An 18545-nucleotide genomic window follows, 5' to 3' on the forward strand; every position below is an offset into this window, starting at 1 on the left:
CTGTTAGTTGATGTGACAAATTACTTGTATATTTACTTATATACAAGTGTATGAGATTTTACTGATGTTGTTAGAGTCCTGTGAGTGTTACCTGTTTGCCTTTCAGTTTCTGCTTTCGGGGCGGTGGGGCAGGTGTTGCGGGGTGGGGGGGAGAGCTAAAGTTATATTGCACGACGTAAATTCTTTTTTCCAATACCTCTGGATATTCCTGTTTTGCTTAGGCTAAAGATTCTAAGAGTAATAAAATTGTATCCATTTCTCCTCCAAAAGAATGTTACTTAGAAAAATAATAATATAAGGGAAGAAAATCACACTTCCTTCATAGAGTTTTTCATCACAATGTTCTCTTTACATGCTGCATCTATCTCCAGGAAGATTATGTGACATTAAATGAGGATGAGAAAACAGTTTTGACTTGAACTCACACTCCAACTATAGCATGCTAATCTTTTATGATTAGCTGTGGCACAGAGTTCATGCTGCAAGAAAGTGGCTCAGTTATACTTGTAAATACTGGCATCAGAGGAAACATGCTTTAGCCATTTCAAAATTCTGAAAGTAATCACTGAAAGAGAACCATAAACAGATTTGGGATACCAGGTGAGAAGGGAGAGCTGCACACCAGCCTTTCTTAAATACTGTTAAACAGCATTATGACCACAAACATGTATGAGTTAAAAAGTTTGGCTAATATAAATATCACCAAAAAGCATGAAACTTACATATTAACATACCCTTTACATTTCTAAACACAAATGTGACTTTTAATTTGGCACAAAAAGCTATGTCTAGACATGTTCATACACCTGTTGGTTCATCTGATTTTGCTTAGCTCCAAGAAACCAACAAAAACAAAACAAAACAAAACAAACTCTGGCTAAATACATCAGTGTATTAACTGGCTATATTCCAAAATTTGGAATAAAGATGTTTAATGTTACTGTGCCTCCAATCCTTATGTGACAGCAAATTGTATTCTTAATGGCAGTACTCACAGCTGTGGCCTGCTCTATTACCCCTCTGTCCAGCTGAATGTTCTGGCTCCTTGTATGGAAACTGTAGGGTCGTATCCAAGGTTCTAAAACCTTCTTTAAGAGAATGATGCTTGTAGTACTCCACAAGTTCCTTTAGGATAAAAGATTTGAAGATTATTTTTGATAAGGATAGTTTTGATTTCAAACACCTGAACATGAACACATAATTATATACAACATAAGGATGATTGAGTTAATGCCAAATTTTCAGTAAGTATATGGAAGGGTAAGTAAATGATAATCTCTCCCTGCTTTCTGGATGTACATGACATCAAACAAGTAACTGTCCTTGTAACTCAGGCCACTGATAATATGAGTTACCTCTTATTGTTGTTCATGGATAGAGAACATCCTGTTAGTCTTCAGTCAGATGTGGTAAATGAAAAGAAATCATACTAACCTTCAATTTCAGAACAGTAATTATTGTTCTTATTTACATAATACTTGTTTTTCTAAACAAAAATGAAGGGACAGCTGTTTGCTGAATATATAGCAATTTCTAGTTTCCTGCATTTCTTTCAATGTAGCAGGAAAACAAACTTTGATTCTAAATGTTCTTTTCCCATGGTAAACTCAAGTTCATAAACCACAAATGCTACTTGACATTATTTCTGGCTTACAATGAAGCGTTAGTGCCCTTCCATAGCTCTGCATATCAACTGCTACTTACAGAGGTCAATGATGTAGTACTTTCCATTTTCCCTTATACCTAATTTTCCTTAAATGCACCCAAGCCTAATATAATAACCATCCACCATGTCCCATGCTAAAATTTCAGGAAATTTCTAAGACGTCAGTTTCATAGACTCTGCACAAATCTGAATCTCTCTACTTTAATCAGAAAATGAATAATAATTCATAATGAAAAAATAAATATTACTGGGTAATACTGTAGGTATTATAATGTTTCTTAGAAATACCTGGCATGAAAAGCAAAATCACTTTTTTTTTTTTTTTCAACATTTATTTATTTTTGGGACAGAGAGAGACAGAGCATGAACGGGGGAGGGGCAGAGAGAGAGGGAGACACAGAATCAGAAACAGGCTCCAGGCTCTGAGCCATCAGCCCAGAGCCCGACGCGGGGCTCGAACTCACGGACCGCGAGATCGTGACCTGGCTGAAGTCGGACGCTTAACCGACTGCGCCACCCAGGCGCCCCAGCAAAATCACTTTTAACCTTATTATTCATTACGTCTATTACTGTTTAGAACAAATATGGTAAAAGTAACTCATTTCCTCTAAAACCCATACTGTCATCAACTCAGTACCTCCATTCAGTGGTGATGTTCAAAGTTTCCAAAACAAATCAACTGAGCCAAAAATCACTCAAAAGAAGTAAAAAAGAATCATTAATGATTTATATCATTTATGATTTACATTATTTTTTACTAAACTCAGATAAGTTGTGGAATGAATTGTGAGGGGAGTTCCAGAGGTCACAAAGATTATGAAGATAAAGCTGCTGCCCTCTAGGACTGTTCACTGTTGAAGGAAAGTTAGGGGTTATGGGCACCCAAAGGTAAGAGAGAGAATTTCCTTTTGTGAGCCCAGGGGAGAGGTTGAGGGAACAGTTCATGATAGAAGTAGCCTGGCTTAAACTGAAGAACAGGCAAAATTTCAGAAGCCGGGAAGGAGGGAAAGATTATTTTAAGTAGAGTAGTCAGGCTGGAAACAGACATAAAGGTGACTGAGTAAAGGCTACATTCATAAACCAAAAGCAACAGGGTTCAGCTGAAGCACTGGATAAAGCAAATGAAGATTCTTCAACTCCCACATCTGTAAAATGGGGATAATAAGCCATTTCACAGACTATAGTAAAGAATGTAGAAAGTGCCTGGTACATGTGAATAATCGTAACAGCTCCCACGAGCCCATGTGCCAAGCTTCTCACAATCTCCACACAGTTAACAAGAGCAAGGCTGAGTCCTCATTGATACTCAAATCTCAGGGAAGTTAACCATCTTGGGCAAGGTTGCCCAGCTGATGTCTGTCTCCAAAGCTTGTGCTCTTAACTACATCATACTATTAGCAAGTAGTGCCTGGCAAATGTTAATATACAAAAATGGAGGCAAAAGGGAAGGAGCATTTGCCAAGTGTCCATGATGTACCAAGAACTTAGTTTTCTGAGATCTAAGATGCTAGGGTTTTATGCACTTTATCACTATTTATAGATATATGGAAATCTATTCATCTATCTACATATGTTTCTTCTTTCTTTTTTGAGCCAAATTATGGGGTCCTTGATGAAGTGAAGGCATCTGGAATCTGACTGACTTAAAAAGAAAAAGAATCAAAATACCAGACAGAAGTTTATATCCTCAATGTGGCTTCAATAGTCAGAAAATGGCCTTCTTTATAATGTTTTTAAAAAATAAAAGGCAAAATTTTGTAAGGTCTCTGCAAGAACTGAACATATATATTGTGTTGCTGATGCAGATGACATCAAAGCAGTGTTCTCTTAGTCTTATTATTTAAATTGAGTAAAATGTGTTTTTTCTTTAACAAAAATATTAAAATAAACCTGAAAGTAACTCTAAGCCAATAAGATGAATTTCAATGTAATTTTGTTATAAATACTATGAATTTTATGCATTATATTATGGATTAGGATGAATTAAAGCTTATGTGAAGTTGGCTAGAAACCACGGAATTATCACGCTGAAAAGGATTTGGTGATCATTTCATACCTAACCATCTCCAAATTTTATGGAAGGAGGGAAAAAAATGACTTTTCCAAGGCCTAAGGGTCATGCGGCTTGGTAAGCTACAGATACTCTTTTATCACTTCACTAAGCATGGAAGAGATTTTAGCTCCATTTTTACAGTCTTATGAGGGTAAATCTTCCTACATGTTTCTAACTGGGTAGAATTAAATTGTGCCACCATGGGTCTTTTCCAATTTATGCCTTTATGCTTTCTGTATTTAGTCTAATCCACCCTTGCTTTAGCAGTCATTGACCTTCAGGTACTACAAGTAAATAAGAAGACTCTAAACAAAAGAAATCGCTAAGCTTTCCTTATCTCACACTGACACAGCAGTGTCAACAATTCAAGCCTCTCTGAAAAATAATGAGTGAGAGAGCCCATCATTCCAATTACCAAGGAAACAGGCAATGGAGCTGATTTATAAACAGCATTTGGACATGGATTGTCTGGCATACATGAAAATTAGAACAAAATTAATGCCTTGTAATCTGGATATAGAAATTCATTTAGAATTTGAATTTAATGACTAAGAAAAACAAAGATTTTGATTAGCCAAGCTATTGAAACCCAAGGGGAAAGCTTCGGTCACAACCACCTAAGGTCAATCTTCTCTTTAAGAAACTGGTTAATTTAAAACAAGTTCTGGAGTCTGCTTGCATTTCACATCCTTTCCAAATTAAAATTTAATTCTAGGCCCTAGTAAGTTTCACAGGTAGAAGAATATAACTTTACCACCCATAATGGGAGGATACTGAACTATTCTCAAGAAGCAACTCAAACGCACAGACCATTATGTACTTTTAATGGAAACTGTATTGTGTGACACCAACATGATAAAAGATCATTCCCTGAAGTTGTATGGGCCTGATTTAGAGAAGCCTCTATATTGCTGGAGTGAAATCAAAGGTGCCTATTAATTCTCTCTCTCCTTCTAAAGGGGCTGCTTACTAAAAGCGGAGCCATTCCTGCTGATCAAGTATCCATGTGGCGTTTCTGAGTTGAGGTTTAAAGGACAGCAACTACTGTGAGGTTCTTGCTACAGATGGATTTGCGAATCTGAAAGCTGCTTTAGAACAGTGGAGTCATTTTCAATTCTACAACAACGTAATGACTTCACAAGGTAAGGTCTCCATATAAGTTTGTTCAGCAAATGAACAGAAACAAAGGTGAGGGGCGGCTCCAGACTAGTTCCACTGTTTAGCAGTTTTTACAGTTATTTGCTAAACCTGACAAAGGGTTTGCCCAAGACAGAGTTTTCAGCTCCTTATCTTTCTTTTTACAATTATATCCCTTTGCTAATAGTTTTTAGTTTTGTTGGAGCTATGCTATTAATTGACTTCCCTTCCTTTAACCACTGCGCTATATGCTTCCTTACAGAAGGTGCATTCCTCTGGATATGGAGGAAAAGAAAAACTATGTATGTGTCTCTAGCAAAGGCATTTCTGATATTTTATACCTACCATATGAGGCAGAGTTTGCTTTAGCTCTGCGACAGTACTCTTAATTCCCTTTCCAGAACATCACTGCAGAAACTTTCACTACTCTCTGGTGCACATTATTTGAATTCTGAGGCTCTGTTGCTTATACTAGAATCACAGCTTTGTATGTAGATAGGAACTCGAGGACCTATGTCTGCTAATCCAGGTCATGAAGTATTTACTGGCTTTTTACTTCGAACCTTAGCTGCTGATGAACTTTCTTGAGCTGAACCCAGGGACACAAAGCTGAATTGATTGGCCCTTTCCAGTGACTATTCCTTTCATCCTCTTTGCTTGTCTCCTCGGATGGGAGTTCCTTTTGTTTCTTTCAAAGTCGGCGAAGCTGGTATTCATCTTTGGCCCTACAGCATTTTTTTTTTTTAAAGTCTCACGTATTAACTATAATACCGTGGAGCAGCCTCATTATCATCCATGGAAGTTCTGCAGGTGAAGACTCAAGCCAGTATGTCTCGCAGCGATGTGGAGACCCCCTGTGCATGCTTTCATCATGTCTCAGCTGGGGCTGCCATTCATTATTTGTGCACCCACTTGCCACCTCCCTCCTAAGGTTTTCATTTTAGGAAAAACCTCCTCAGGTCCAGTTCTCTCTGTGCTCAGCCTGCCTGTTCCAACAGAACGTAAGTCACTTCCAGCAGGGAGGATGCCTGCATCTTGGCCACTAATTTGACAGGGCTCACATTTTCCAGGACATAATCTTGATGCCGATCCTTAACTTGTGAATTGGAAATGTGATATTTATGTCCAGAGAGGTTTTCTGACTTTTCTTTCAACTCAAGACACTTCCATTTCTTTAAAACATGAATCCCTGTATCCCCATCTCGAAGCAGTTCTAAATTTTTAGATAAGGCTTTCAAGCTGGCCTATTTTGTAAGACTCTCTTACATTCAGTCTTTAACTTTAATGTTTAACATCTGCAAAGTGCTTTGAGATGTTTTCCGGAGGATGCAGAATGTATCATTTGATTGATGGTTCAATCAATGAGTGGTCCTTCCCAAAGTTACTCAAAGTACTTACAAGTACGTTTACAAATGCATTCTGTATCTCGTGTCCAAATTCTTCATTATCTCAAGAAACTCTCAAACTTGAGAAACAGACTTGAGACCACTTTTAAGGAACTTTGAACTTTTTTTTTACTGTCAGCAATGCCTATATTGTGCCATATACACACTGTCTTTATGACATACATAATATTATGCGCTAATAAAATTACTAAGTTGTACTTTTTTAAATCGTAAGACTAAAGTAATCTTTGTTCATTTGAAGCAACTTGGTAATATACTATTTCAATTTAAATATATAATGCCTATGATATGACAACTGTTGTTTGGTAAAAATGTTACCCTGTTAATATTTAATTTTCCAAGGTAATGAAGCAGAACTATGGCTCAGATGATTTAAAATAGCAGAAAATACAAAAAGCTTTTCCATTTGACATGATATTGCGTTTTGCATGAAATGAACCTGTGAGAGGTATTTCACCAATTACAATTTTTTGGTTATTATTAAAAATACCTTCCTTTGCCCGAATGAAGAGATAGAGGCAGAGAAAGGAAGAGGAGAAAAGATGCGTATGTGAAGATCTGCTCTGTCAAACACAAGGCAAAACGCAAATAACTGAAAGTGGAGTCAATTTGTCTGATGCTCTAAGAATCATAAATAGTGTGGAACTCTGAAATATTATCTAAAACCTGCAAACTTAATTTACAGTGAAAAATGAGTGGGGCAATATACAACTTAATTGGAATTCTTAAAATTAGAATTTTTGGGATTCTGTTGCAAAATTACAGAATTCCCTTTAAACAACTTTCAGTGCATAAGATTTCTAAGAAATGATAGAATTAAACTGACCTTTCTAATAAGAGCAAAATAAGGACTACAGATTGAAAAGAACTAATCAATGCTTACCATTAAACTTTTAAATTTTCTATTTTCTGCAATGTGAAAAAAGCCATCTCTTGTTAAAATCTTGATGTGCTTTGCTTCATTATTGTACCTGTGGGCAACGAATAACGTATGAATATAAATGTGTTTTTAATCAGTAGAAATCAATAATTACCAGAGGGCATGCCCCAATAAAATTATAGGAATTAATTCTGAAGACAAAATATATACCTATGCCAATACACTGGCGACAGCTAATTAACAAAATATATTTACTAGATTGTTTGAAGATACAACCAATATTTGAAGTGGGGGGGGGGAGTGTTAGATTTGACCAACCATTATGCCCAATTTATTAATTTCAAGAATATAGAAAAACAAAATAAAACAAAATCTAGTAATATCTATTTTTAGAATTTATAAGAAACAGACACACATCAAATCACCAAAATACAATGTTATGAAAGAAATTTAACATGCCAATTAGCAGTCTATAACACTTAATACTGTTTTTCTAACACATATTTTCAAGTATTAATGAACTGTCTGGATGGATACATTATTTCAGCTGCAATTAGAACCTTGGTTTTTAACTTTAGTGTTATACATGTCAGATGGTCTATGCAATTATGAAAACAGGAAATCTATTTCTGTAAAAGGACTTGTCCTACTTACTTAATGCTAATTGCATATTCTCCTGACTCTTTGGTCCTGTGTCTCACAAGGTAAGTACTATTTACCCTATTAATAAGTTCAGTCTCTGCCTGCAATCTTTCCATTGCTCCAGCATACCTGAAAGAAAGAATGACACAGAAAAGTTGGGTAACGTACCTGGAACAGACAGAAGCTAAAAATAGGTATCTGTCAGGATTTTCATTTAGTGGCAGATCTGAGTTGTTTTTAACTTTACTTCTATACTAATTACATTGCTTCAAAAATAATGCAGAAAAAAAAGTCCTTTAATAAGAGAAAAACAAATGGTCTACAAAGTTAACCACGGTGAAGTGAATAGTGCCTAACACATGGTAAGCACCCAGTTAGTAAATAATTATCAAATAATAAATGGGACAAGAAAGGAGTGAGTAGGTATTGAGTTAGAGATTTATAGGTGGTTTGAGAACAAGAAGGAAAAAGACTTGTAGGGAGAGACTATCATGCATAGGACATACACACATGCACACACGTGTACACACTTACACACACACACACATGCACACCCAGGACCCTCTGAACTTTCACCTTTTCTATGTATAGTATGAAATGAAACCTACTTTGGCATCCTTTTAAGAAAATTCCAGTAACAATTTATTTAAAAATTTTTTAAACGTTTATTTATAATTAAGAAACAGAACATGAGCAGGGGAGGGGCAGAGAGAGGAGGAGACACAGAATCCAAAGCAGGCTCCCGGCTCTGACCTGCCAGCACAGTGCCGGATGCGGGGCTTGAACTCACGAACCATGAGATCATGACCTGAGCCAAAGTTGGACACTTAACCGACTGAGCCACCCAGGTGCCCCCGTAACAATTTATTTTTAAACAATTATTTTGGGGGATATAAGATTAATGCTTATGGTCTACAGTTTGGATAACCAATTTGCTTAAGAACTTAGTTGTAAGTAAAATTTAATTTAAAAAACCTTTTTTTTTTTTTTTTGAGAGAGAGAAAGAGTGTGTGTGCAGGCACACGAGCAGGGGAGGAGCAGAGAGACAATCTTGAGCAGGCTCCACGCCCAGCATGGAGCCCTCCCTGGGGCTTGATCTCAAAACCATGAGATCATGACCTAAACCAAAATCAAGAGTCAGACACTCAAGCGAATGAGCCACCCAGGCACCCCTAAAATTTAATTTTAAAAGATAGTTATTTTCAATACCAGAATTTAATTCTTCCTAAACTATCTTCATCTTAAACATACCCAAATTCCATAACAGTAACAGTTATAGTAAAAGGCCCAAATTCAATGTTAAAATACTCTTTAGTGACCCTTTCACATCAAATATAGGTTTTACATATTTGCACAATATAGAGACTTTGGACAATAAAAGTCAAAAGGAAAAATTTTGTTTCCACTGGCTCTCTTTCAAAACTTCATGAGTTAATATTCCAGAAAATTCTGTCATTCACTTACAGACTCGGATAACTTGGTATAAACACCTGCCTTTAACTTACACTAAGTGTTTAGTTAAAACACAAAAGTTTGTTGATGGAGGATATGTGACATTTTCACCAAGTACAGAAGCAGAGCTGAGGGCATTTTATGCAGATGGTACCTTGGGTTAAGAGCAGTTATGATAACCCATGAACTATGAGTACCTGGTATGATCTGGTCACTCTTCAATCTTATCTCTCACAACCCCCTTCTTCACTAGTCTCTAGCCTTCTTTCAGGTCCAGAAATTCACCAACCGCTTTTTGATCTTAAGAATCTTCTCAGAGACTGTATTCTTGCCTGGAAAACTCACTCCACACACATTCCTTCTTATCATATAAGCTCAGAGTGAGGTCTTCTCTGACCATCCCATCTGAAGAATGTTGTCCTGCATCTCACATATTCCACTCCATGATTCTTATTACACTATCCTAATTTCTTTCATAGCACTTATCATAATTAGTATATAGTATATGCATTACTATCAAAGTAACACAGAAACATAGTTTTAAAAATGCAATCTGTACAATAATAATGAAAAAACAGCATTACCCCATCTTAGCAGCTTTCTATCCCAAGTTCCATTTCAAAAGCATTTTATCTATTTTTTATTTGTGCTTGCATATTTCTAAATAATATCATCAAACTACAATTTCTTAAATTATCAATTTTTAAGTGTCAGGAATGAAACTCCTTTCTCTTCCTTTCAGGCTCATTCTGTCAGTGTTGTTCCTCACTCTTCCTTTTGTAACCTCTACAAAGCCAAGCCATCATCTGGCTCAGTTTTGTCATGTTTGCATATTCAAAGAACACCTGACTCCAAAAAATAATTCAAGTTTTTGTTGGCTCAAGCTTTGTCTTACAAATTCTTTTCAAATTCTCCAAGAGAATGATAAACTCCTCAATGATACACTTCTCAACACCATATACTGAACCTGTCCATTTTTTATCATATGGAGACATTGATTTCTTCTGAGCCCTCCACCCTCTTGTTCTAATCCATATTACTTGTTCTCTAAACCTGCTAAATTATTATAGTACTGGGACATCCCTTTGCTCTCATTTCCTGGATTCCGTATTTCCCTCTTTTTGGTTTATTAGCCCATCCTTCAGCTTCCTATAAATGGATGCATGGGTTGTAATAATACTCAGAAAGCCTCACATCTAGAAAAATATTTTTATTTTACTTAATACAGAATTTGCCTGGGTATAGAATTCTAGGCGAGAAATTACTTTGCTTCTCAAATTTTGAGGCATTGTCCTATTGTCTTCTAACTTGGAATTCATTGCCATTCTATGTGATCTGATCTCTTTTTGTCCCTGAAAGCTTTCAGACTGTTTTCTCTATATTGCAAATTTCAAGATAATATGCCTTCAAGTTATGTACCATACATTTTAGTTCGATATTATCCTTAACTCTCAGTAACATCTTTGACTTGCAGCCATATATCCTTCAGTTCTAGGAAATTTCTGTCTTGTTTCTTTGATAATTGCTGCTCTCAGTTTTCTCTTTCTGGAGTTCTCACTAAATTAATGCTGTCCTTGCTGGATCAATTGTCTAACTTCTCTATCTTTTCTCCCATATTATCTATTTCTTTAATTTTCTGGAAGATTTGCTCAACTTTGTTTTCCAACTCCTCTACTCAATATTTAATTTAGAAGAGCTCTTTCTTGCTGTCTGATTTTTCCTTTTATAGCACATCCAGCTCATTTCCATGGATATATTGTCATCTCTTAATTCTGAGAATATAAATTAAAGGTTTTAAAAACACATCTTTCTACTGCTCATTCTAATGTCTGTGTTTTTCCTGGTTTCTTTTTCCCATTTAATCTATTTGTTTTCTAGTTCAAGGCTTTTCTCAAGTATCTGGTTGCTCTTTGTCATTTGTTTACATTTAGGAGAGAGACATCTCTGTGGGGACAGGAAGCACCAAATTAGACCTGCCAGGTAGAAACCTAATCATTTGGCAAGAACCTAATTTCACGGGGCAGGATAATATCCAAATGATTTTAGGTTTTTTGTTTTGTTTTGTTTTCCACTGAGTCTATTCAGTTTCTTTAGAGAAAAATCTTCCAGATCCTGTCTGGATGCAAGGAAAGGTAGTCTGCATGTATGAGACCCAGGTGTCACAGTACTGGAACTGAGCTATACAAAGGAACTGGGCATCCTCATCAGTCAGTATGGAGACCTTCCTTAATTTGACCACTCTGCAGTATACCATCTCTCCCAATCTCTGCTGGGATTGCTCTAAGTGTAAGCCCTACATGGCTCAATTTTTCCACATAATATACCTTCTAACTTCAGTGTCTCTTGCTAGGGTAGGGGGAAAAAAGTTGTCTGACTACTTTGGAGAATGGGGTAAGGAACCTTGGCATCTGTATCCTGTTCTTCATATGGATTTCAGACAGTTCCCTGGTTTTAAGCCCCACACCTCATTCCTGCCTACATGATACCACCCCCAAAATCAGATCACATACAAAGAATCAGAAATCAAAATGGCATTGGGGTGGAAGTTAGAAAACAACAGAGCAATACCTTAAGATTTAAAATGCAAAATGATTTCTCACCTAGGTTTCTATACCCAGGCAAATGAAGATAATCACCTTTTCTGTTTTATTTCATGGCCAATCCAGGAGACAAAGTTTACCTTGTGCGAACAAGTTGTTTTTACATGGACATGTAATGAACAGACAAGGCAATTGGTGAAAGCCAACTTCTTAATGACTTGAGAACCACGTCATCATTCAGTACAATTTTCTCTAAACGGTTTAGTTTTTCCAAAACTGAAGGTTCCATTTTCCAATATACTTGACCATTTTGTTCCCTAGCAGAAAGCATTTCACATGAAATTGTCTGCTTAGTGTGAATAAATTGTCCAAGTTTCCCAAGAAAAAGAAAAAAAATTTTTTTAATTTTACTACGAAATGTCTTTATTTGCTCCTATATTCAAGGCTCTTCCCTCATCTGAACATCTTCATTTTTTTTTTAATCCTTCAGGACAATACCATTTTCTTTCTCTTTCTTTCTTTCTTTCTTTCTTTCTTTCTTTCTCTCTCTCTCTCTCTCTCTCTTTCTCTCTCTCTTTCTCTCTCTCTCTCTCTTTCTTTCTTAATGTTTATTTTTGAGAGAGAGAGACAGAGTGCAAGCAGGGGAGGGGCAAAGAGAGAGGGGGACACAGAATCTGAAGCAGGCTCCAGGCTCTGACCTGTCAGCACAGAGCCTGACGCAAGGCTCGAACTCACGAACTGTGAGATCATGACCTGAGCTGAAGTCAGAGGTTTGACTGACTGAGCCACCCAGGTGCCCCGCAACAATACCATTTTCTAACTGGCTATATTTTCAGAATTTTACATACTGGCAAGAGTGCATTTTAAAACAAAGGGTTCAAAAGCTAATCTCCTGCGCCCTGAAAGGTTCCAAGGTAACTTATCGGTTTATTTCAAAAAATCCATGCCTTAGTATTTATCTCTAACATCATTACCCTTGTAACTATTGTGTCTAGTTATGTGAAAAATAGTAGAAGAGAAGGAAGTTCATCATCACACTCTCATGATTTTACCAGTTCTCGGTGTTCACTTTGATTATCCCCACTATTAGCTCTGTTCTCCAAATCGAATTCCTGCCAGGATTATGGTTTTTAATGCCATGTAGTTCTGACCTCAAATTTGTCTTAAACTAAGTAAAAACGTAGTAAAGATTCCCAGTTCTATCACAAGCCTGCTATAATTTCTTCAGCAAGCTCATTGCTGAAGCCCAGGGAGGAGGTCGAGAAAACATAATAGCTACAGAGGACAGCCATGATGATGGAGGACACAGCAAGAGGGCTGATGGGAAGAATCCCACACTTTGGCCAGTGTAGTTCTATAGCAACTGGGCATTTTCTATGCTTTGGTTATATAATACAAAATAATCAAAACACTTAGAAAAATCAGGCAACTCTGGTGTTCTATCTACACCTGCAAACTGAACTAGTACTATATACTCTCAGAATATCTCATTTATATACATACACTATTACCTAATTTGGATGCATATATCTTATATCAAGAAGAGGAAAACAGATGCAGTCATTTTAAGAGGAGCCAAACACAGAATTTAGGGAAACAAACATAAATAAGTAAATAAACCCACGTTTTGTACTTGGACAGGCAGTATGGCAATGTACAGATGGGATGCCTTGGAATCCTGGCTCTACTGCTTACTAGTTGCAGAGTCTTAACCTTTGTTTCCTCACTGTAAAGATAGTAACAACCTTCCTCATAAAGATATTGGAAAACAAAAATAAACATGTAAAATACTAAGCACACAGCAGGTACATGGTATATATTAGCTATCATATGATGATCATAACTATTCTGGATCCTAAATACATTTTTTCCAGTTGAAGATATCACTTTCACTTAAACTCATCATGTCTATAAAGTAATAACCACTATCTTCTCTGCTTCCTTATTTCTATTAGTGAGAAGGCTAGCCTCTACGTGGTAAGTGGGCTTCATGTAAACACAAAACTTTAGACACGGATACATCTTGTTCCTCTTATATTACAATTTAGGATCTACTGTCCTTTCTGGGCTAATTTTTAGTTTCAGACAATGGAAGTATGTCTTTTTCTCTGCTTCATGGAATCTACTCTTCTAAAATACAAGATACATAGTTGCCAACGTTCCATTCCTTTTTGTGGCTGTTATAAGCTTTGAATTTACAATCAAATACGTGTATGCATACACACACATGCACGTGCATACACACACACACACACACACACACACACCCCACTTTGATGAAATTATGGAAAGGTCAGCAATATATAAATTCATTATGGTGTTTTGTTGTATCTGAAAACACCTTTAGCCAGGACAATAGAAATGGAATGTGGTTTAGTACCCCTACATTTAAGGCATCCTCAAGCTAAGGGTATGGTATTTCAACTTAGCTACATAAACATTTCTAATACTTACCAGGGTTGGCAAGAATAATCTACTGGTTTGGGGACCTGAGATATAAAAAGGCAAAAAAAATAGATTAAGTTTACTTAAGGGAAGCTTTTAGAAACCAATCATTAATTCAGTTCAGCTGACTCAGCTCTATAAAACCCTAAATAGCACACTCCTGGAACTATCCATTGGCAATTTTATACAGAGTGAATCATAGTATATGTCAGATAAGTAGAAAATAATTCATTTCACTTTAATTCATTCTTTCATTCATTTTACCGCCACTGTACCTCCAAGAGGAGAGATAACAGGAAAAATATGAATTGGAAGCCTTTGGTATTTATTATTAAGGCAGTTCAATCCTATCATAGAAAATTAAAATGAAAATGTTAGGAAAACCAAATAGCACTCAGCTTTCCCAGAAAACAGGCAAAATAAACAATATATATTGGAAATAGACTCATATCACAAATTCTAAATTCTGATTTTGAAAACATTTTGATGCTGAAAAGTCATGGGAAATATTCATTTTTCCTTCGTCTATGGAGATTTGCAAAAGCAAAAAATGTTACATTTTTCTACACAAATGAAGACAGAAAAAGAAAAAAAACTTCTAGTTGCTGATTGCAACCAGAAAATGAACAAAGCCAAATAAGGTATGTTAATATTCAAGGAATAAGAAAGAAAATACATACTATTAGAGGGCAACAAAGTTTATAAATTCCTAAGAAAGGACAAGGAGTATAGATAGTTTGTTTTGTATTTAGAGATTTTTCATGAATCATCTGAGTCTTTGATGTATACATCCCATAGTATTCCTGGGCCTTTTTATATTAGGTGATTAAAAATACTATTATCCTTAATTTGCAACAGAGTTCTGATCAATGTAAATATGTCTCTTAGCTATGTCAGTTTTCATAAAGGGTTGTTACTATTTTGACCTTCCAAGATAATAGTTATATATAACAAAATTATATATCTCCGAAGTTATTAATATTTAAATATTTCTATACTGTGCATCACATTTTTAATGTCATCACCATATAAAATCCTGATACACAGAATATAATATACTACACCCATTCAAATCCTGCAGATATTTTCTTATACCAGGTGTTTTCACAAACAGTAATCAATCTTCAACGATTTCTCTTTAGATGATAAGATATACATGGCTTCTGAAACCTGATGGAAAAGTAGTTCCTCCTTCCTTCTCCCTCTTTGTACCCTTTAAATTCATGTTTAATCCTAAACCAATCTTTCTCCCTAGAGAGAAGAAACAAAAACCAAAACAACAAAACTCTCGCTCTTCTGTGAGTGTATTCTGATGTGTGAAGCACCAGGACTATCTTCTCAGCAATGATCCCCATAACCAGGGTGGGATCCTGTCTTTTTCCATCTGTCATAGGCCCTCCCCACTTCTTTTTTGGGACCCTTTCTTATATAAAACTATAGATGATTTTCTTCTGGATATTTTCCTATCTTTGAATATATTCTCATCTTTGACCATTTTTCCCGAATGCTTTTTTCTACCTTCATCACTGGCTGTTTACACTGTCAAACTTTGGCTATGGTCATACAGTTTTTAAAAATATTATACTGGGAATATAGCACACATGTAAAGTAATATATATAAGATATGTACTTCTTCCAGAAGTACATCTCATAGAAGTTAGATGGGACAGTTAGAAGTGAACTTTCTGTGTTTGTTTGGCTGGAAATGTCATTACTTCATCCTAATGGAGGAAGATAGATTTCTAAGTTAACTAATTTCCTATCAAAACTTTGAACATATTATTCTTATTGCTTCAGATATTCAAGTCTCACATTATAGAATCTCCATTTGGTTTTCTTTTCAATGGTTCCTATTTCTCTGCTGAGGTGTTCCTGTGCATTCATAATGAACATACTTTCCTTTATGTCCTTGAACTTAGTTACAACTGCTTTAAAAATCTTCTCCTGTGATTCCGTCATTTGGGACATCTCAAGGTTGTTCTCTCTTGATTGCCTTTTCTTTTTTGAGTATAGTTTGTGTTTTCCCGATTCTTTATACATTGAGTAGTTTTGAACAATATCTGGGACAATTTGAACAATATGCTGTAGAAGCTCCGGATTCTGTGATGCTTCTACAAAGAGTGTGATTTTTCTTAAAGCGGGCAGTTAACTTGGCTGAACTCCAACCGCAAACTCCCTCCCCTGTGGTGACTGGCAGATGAATTCTCAGTGTAGTTCTTGCAGCCTGAACTGAGCTCCTTGGGAGTCTGTACCACATGGCAAAACTGAGGCAAAGCTTATAACACAGAACTTAAGGTTCCTCCCTCTTTGACACTGTCCTTTCTAAGATTTCCTGCCTCCCTTTCCCCTTTGTTTCCTTCGAACTCCACACTCTGCTTCTTCAAGCCAGTGATGCTGTGAGGTTTCTATCTGAAGTTTAGCTCCCCTGCATAGCACAGCCCAGCCGAGTATCTGTCCTCAAGCCAGTCATAAAACCAGGAAACTAACCTAGCATCATCCCCTTTTTCTGAGTGTCAACTCTTCTCTTAGCCAGTGCCTTCAGATTGTTGTTGTTTTAGTATCTTGCCTGGGGTTTATAGTTGTTTTCTGTTGGAGGATTGATCCAAAAGGGGCTACTGGACAATTACCAAAAATGGAAACTTTTATTGGCCTTCATTATTGCTGTTGTTAGATATGAGTCAAATGATCAATCCTTTATAGGTAATCTGCATTCTCTTTAAGGTTGGTTTTAATATTTTCTCCTTATTTTAGATGTTCTCAAGTTTCACTAAAATGCATCTAGCTGTTGATTAATTTTATATATCCTTCTTGACTCTTAAGATTGGTTTTATTGTAAGTTCTGGAATATTTTCAGCCATTACTTATTTGAATAGTGCTTTTATTTTAATGTTTATTTTTGAGAGAGAGACAGACAAACAGAGCACAAGCAGGGGAGGAGCAGAGAGAGGGAGACACAAAATTTGAAGCAGGCTCCAGGCTGTCAGCACAGAGCCCGATGTGGGGTTTGAATTCACAAACCATGAACCCATGACCTGAGCAGAAGTCAGATGCTTGACTGACTGAGCCACCCAGGCACCCCTTGAATGTTGCTTTTTCACAATCATCTCTATTCTCTCTTTCAATAATATGCATATGAAATTTATCATTCCATTCTCTGTTAGATTTCCATTTCTTAATCTCTCTGGACTACTCATTGAGAAGTTTCTTCAGATTTGTCTTCCAATTTTCTATCCAATTGTGTCTAACATATGATGTAATGTTTCCATTAAAGTATTCATTTCACTTATTCTGTCTGATTCTTTGTGAAATATATCCAGTTAACTTAGTGACCTGTTCTCTTCTTAGACTTTTATTCTCTTATTTCTTCAGCCATATTAAATATAAAAATTTGAACTTCGTACCTGATAATTACAGTATCTGCTGTCTTTGTGTGTCTAATTCTGAATTTTATTTTTCCTGCTGAACTTTGCTTAAGATGGTTTCTTTAATTAGGAATTTGATGATCCCATGTTGTGAACTTATATTCCCTAGGACTGTATCGATAGAAATCCTTTGAGGACCATGTGCAATGAGGCTCCAATCCAGAAACAATCTGTACTTGTATTGGAAACAATCGACGTGGAATCATTTTAAACTGTTTGTAGCTTACAGTTATCTAGGTCACAGAGCTGGTATGAATTCAAGCCCCACACCTGGGTGGTTTTTGGATCTAAGGCTAGGAATTCTTAGGGGAGACTGCTTTCTTTTCTCTTCCCAACCCAGGTCCAAGATGAGGAAAGGCATATCTTCCTCTATGGAACTGTTTTCTTCTTGTTCATCCACTGAGGACTCCTGGCGTCACAGAGATACCCAAATTTGCACTGTGCTGCAGCTCCAGGCTTGGTCTCCAGGTACCGTATTACCAGAAATAAAACTGTTTCATTTATGCTCCTGTGTTTTTCTCACTTCTAACTTTCTCTCTGAACATTTGAAGAAACTAGCACAGCACATACAGAAGAATAACTCTTGAACTCAGAATGGAATATTCCATTCCCTGATAAACAAAATGTCCCAGGGTCAAAAGAGATACCACCTTCTAAACTCTTTCAATCTACCCTTCCTCCCATCTCTCCTTCTACTAATCTTCACCTAACATATCCTACCACCAACGAATGAATCTATAATTGTATTAAGTAAGCACTAAAATTTTAATAACTATTTATTAACTTTGAGCTATAAAACAGCATTTAGCTAGTAGCCCCATCCATAATTATGTATTCCTCTACAACTCCTTACCAGCTTTAAATTCTGAATGCGTTTTTCCTTCTAGTAACTGAGTCACCAA

The 18545-nt window shown here is 36.3% G+C and overlaps 1 protein-coding gene across 1 annotated transcript in view; it reads right to left on the reverse strand.

Moving 5' to 3' along the window:
• The window catches only part of VAV3 (vav guanine nucleotide exchange factor 3), a 375285-nt gene that overhangs the window by 21799 nt on the left and 334941 nt on the right, over positions 1-18545 (reverse strand). The window contains exons 22-25 of the mRNA XM_030328294.1: positions 14231-14265; positions 7797-7913; positions 7146-7233; positions 996-1125 (exon numbers count right to left, since the gene is read on the reverse strand). Coding sequence (XP_030184154.1) covers positions 996-1125; positions 7146-7233; positions 7797-7913; positions 14231-14265 — 370 coding nt within the window. The remainder of the gene's footprint in view (positions 1-995; positions 1126-7145; positions 7234-7796; positions 7914-14230; positions 14266-18545) is intronic.

The sequence above is a fragment of the Lynx canadensis genome, chromosome C1 (genome assembly GCF_007474595.2).
Source record: "Lynx canadensis isolate LIC74 chromosome C1, mLynCan4.pri.v2, whole genome shotgun sequence".
NCBI classification, from domain to species: Eukaryota; Metazoa; Chordata; class Mammalia; order Carnivora; family Felidae; genus Lynx; species Lynx canadensis.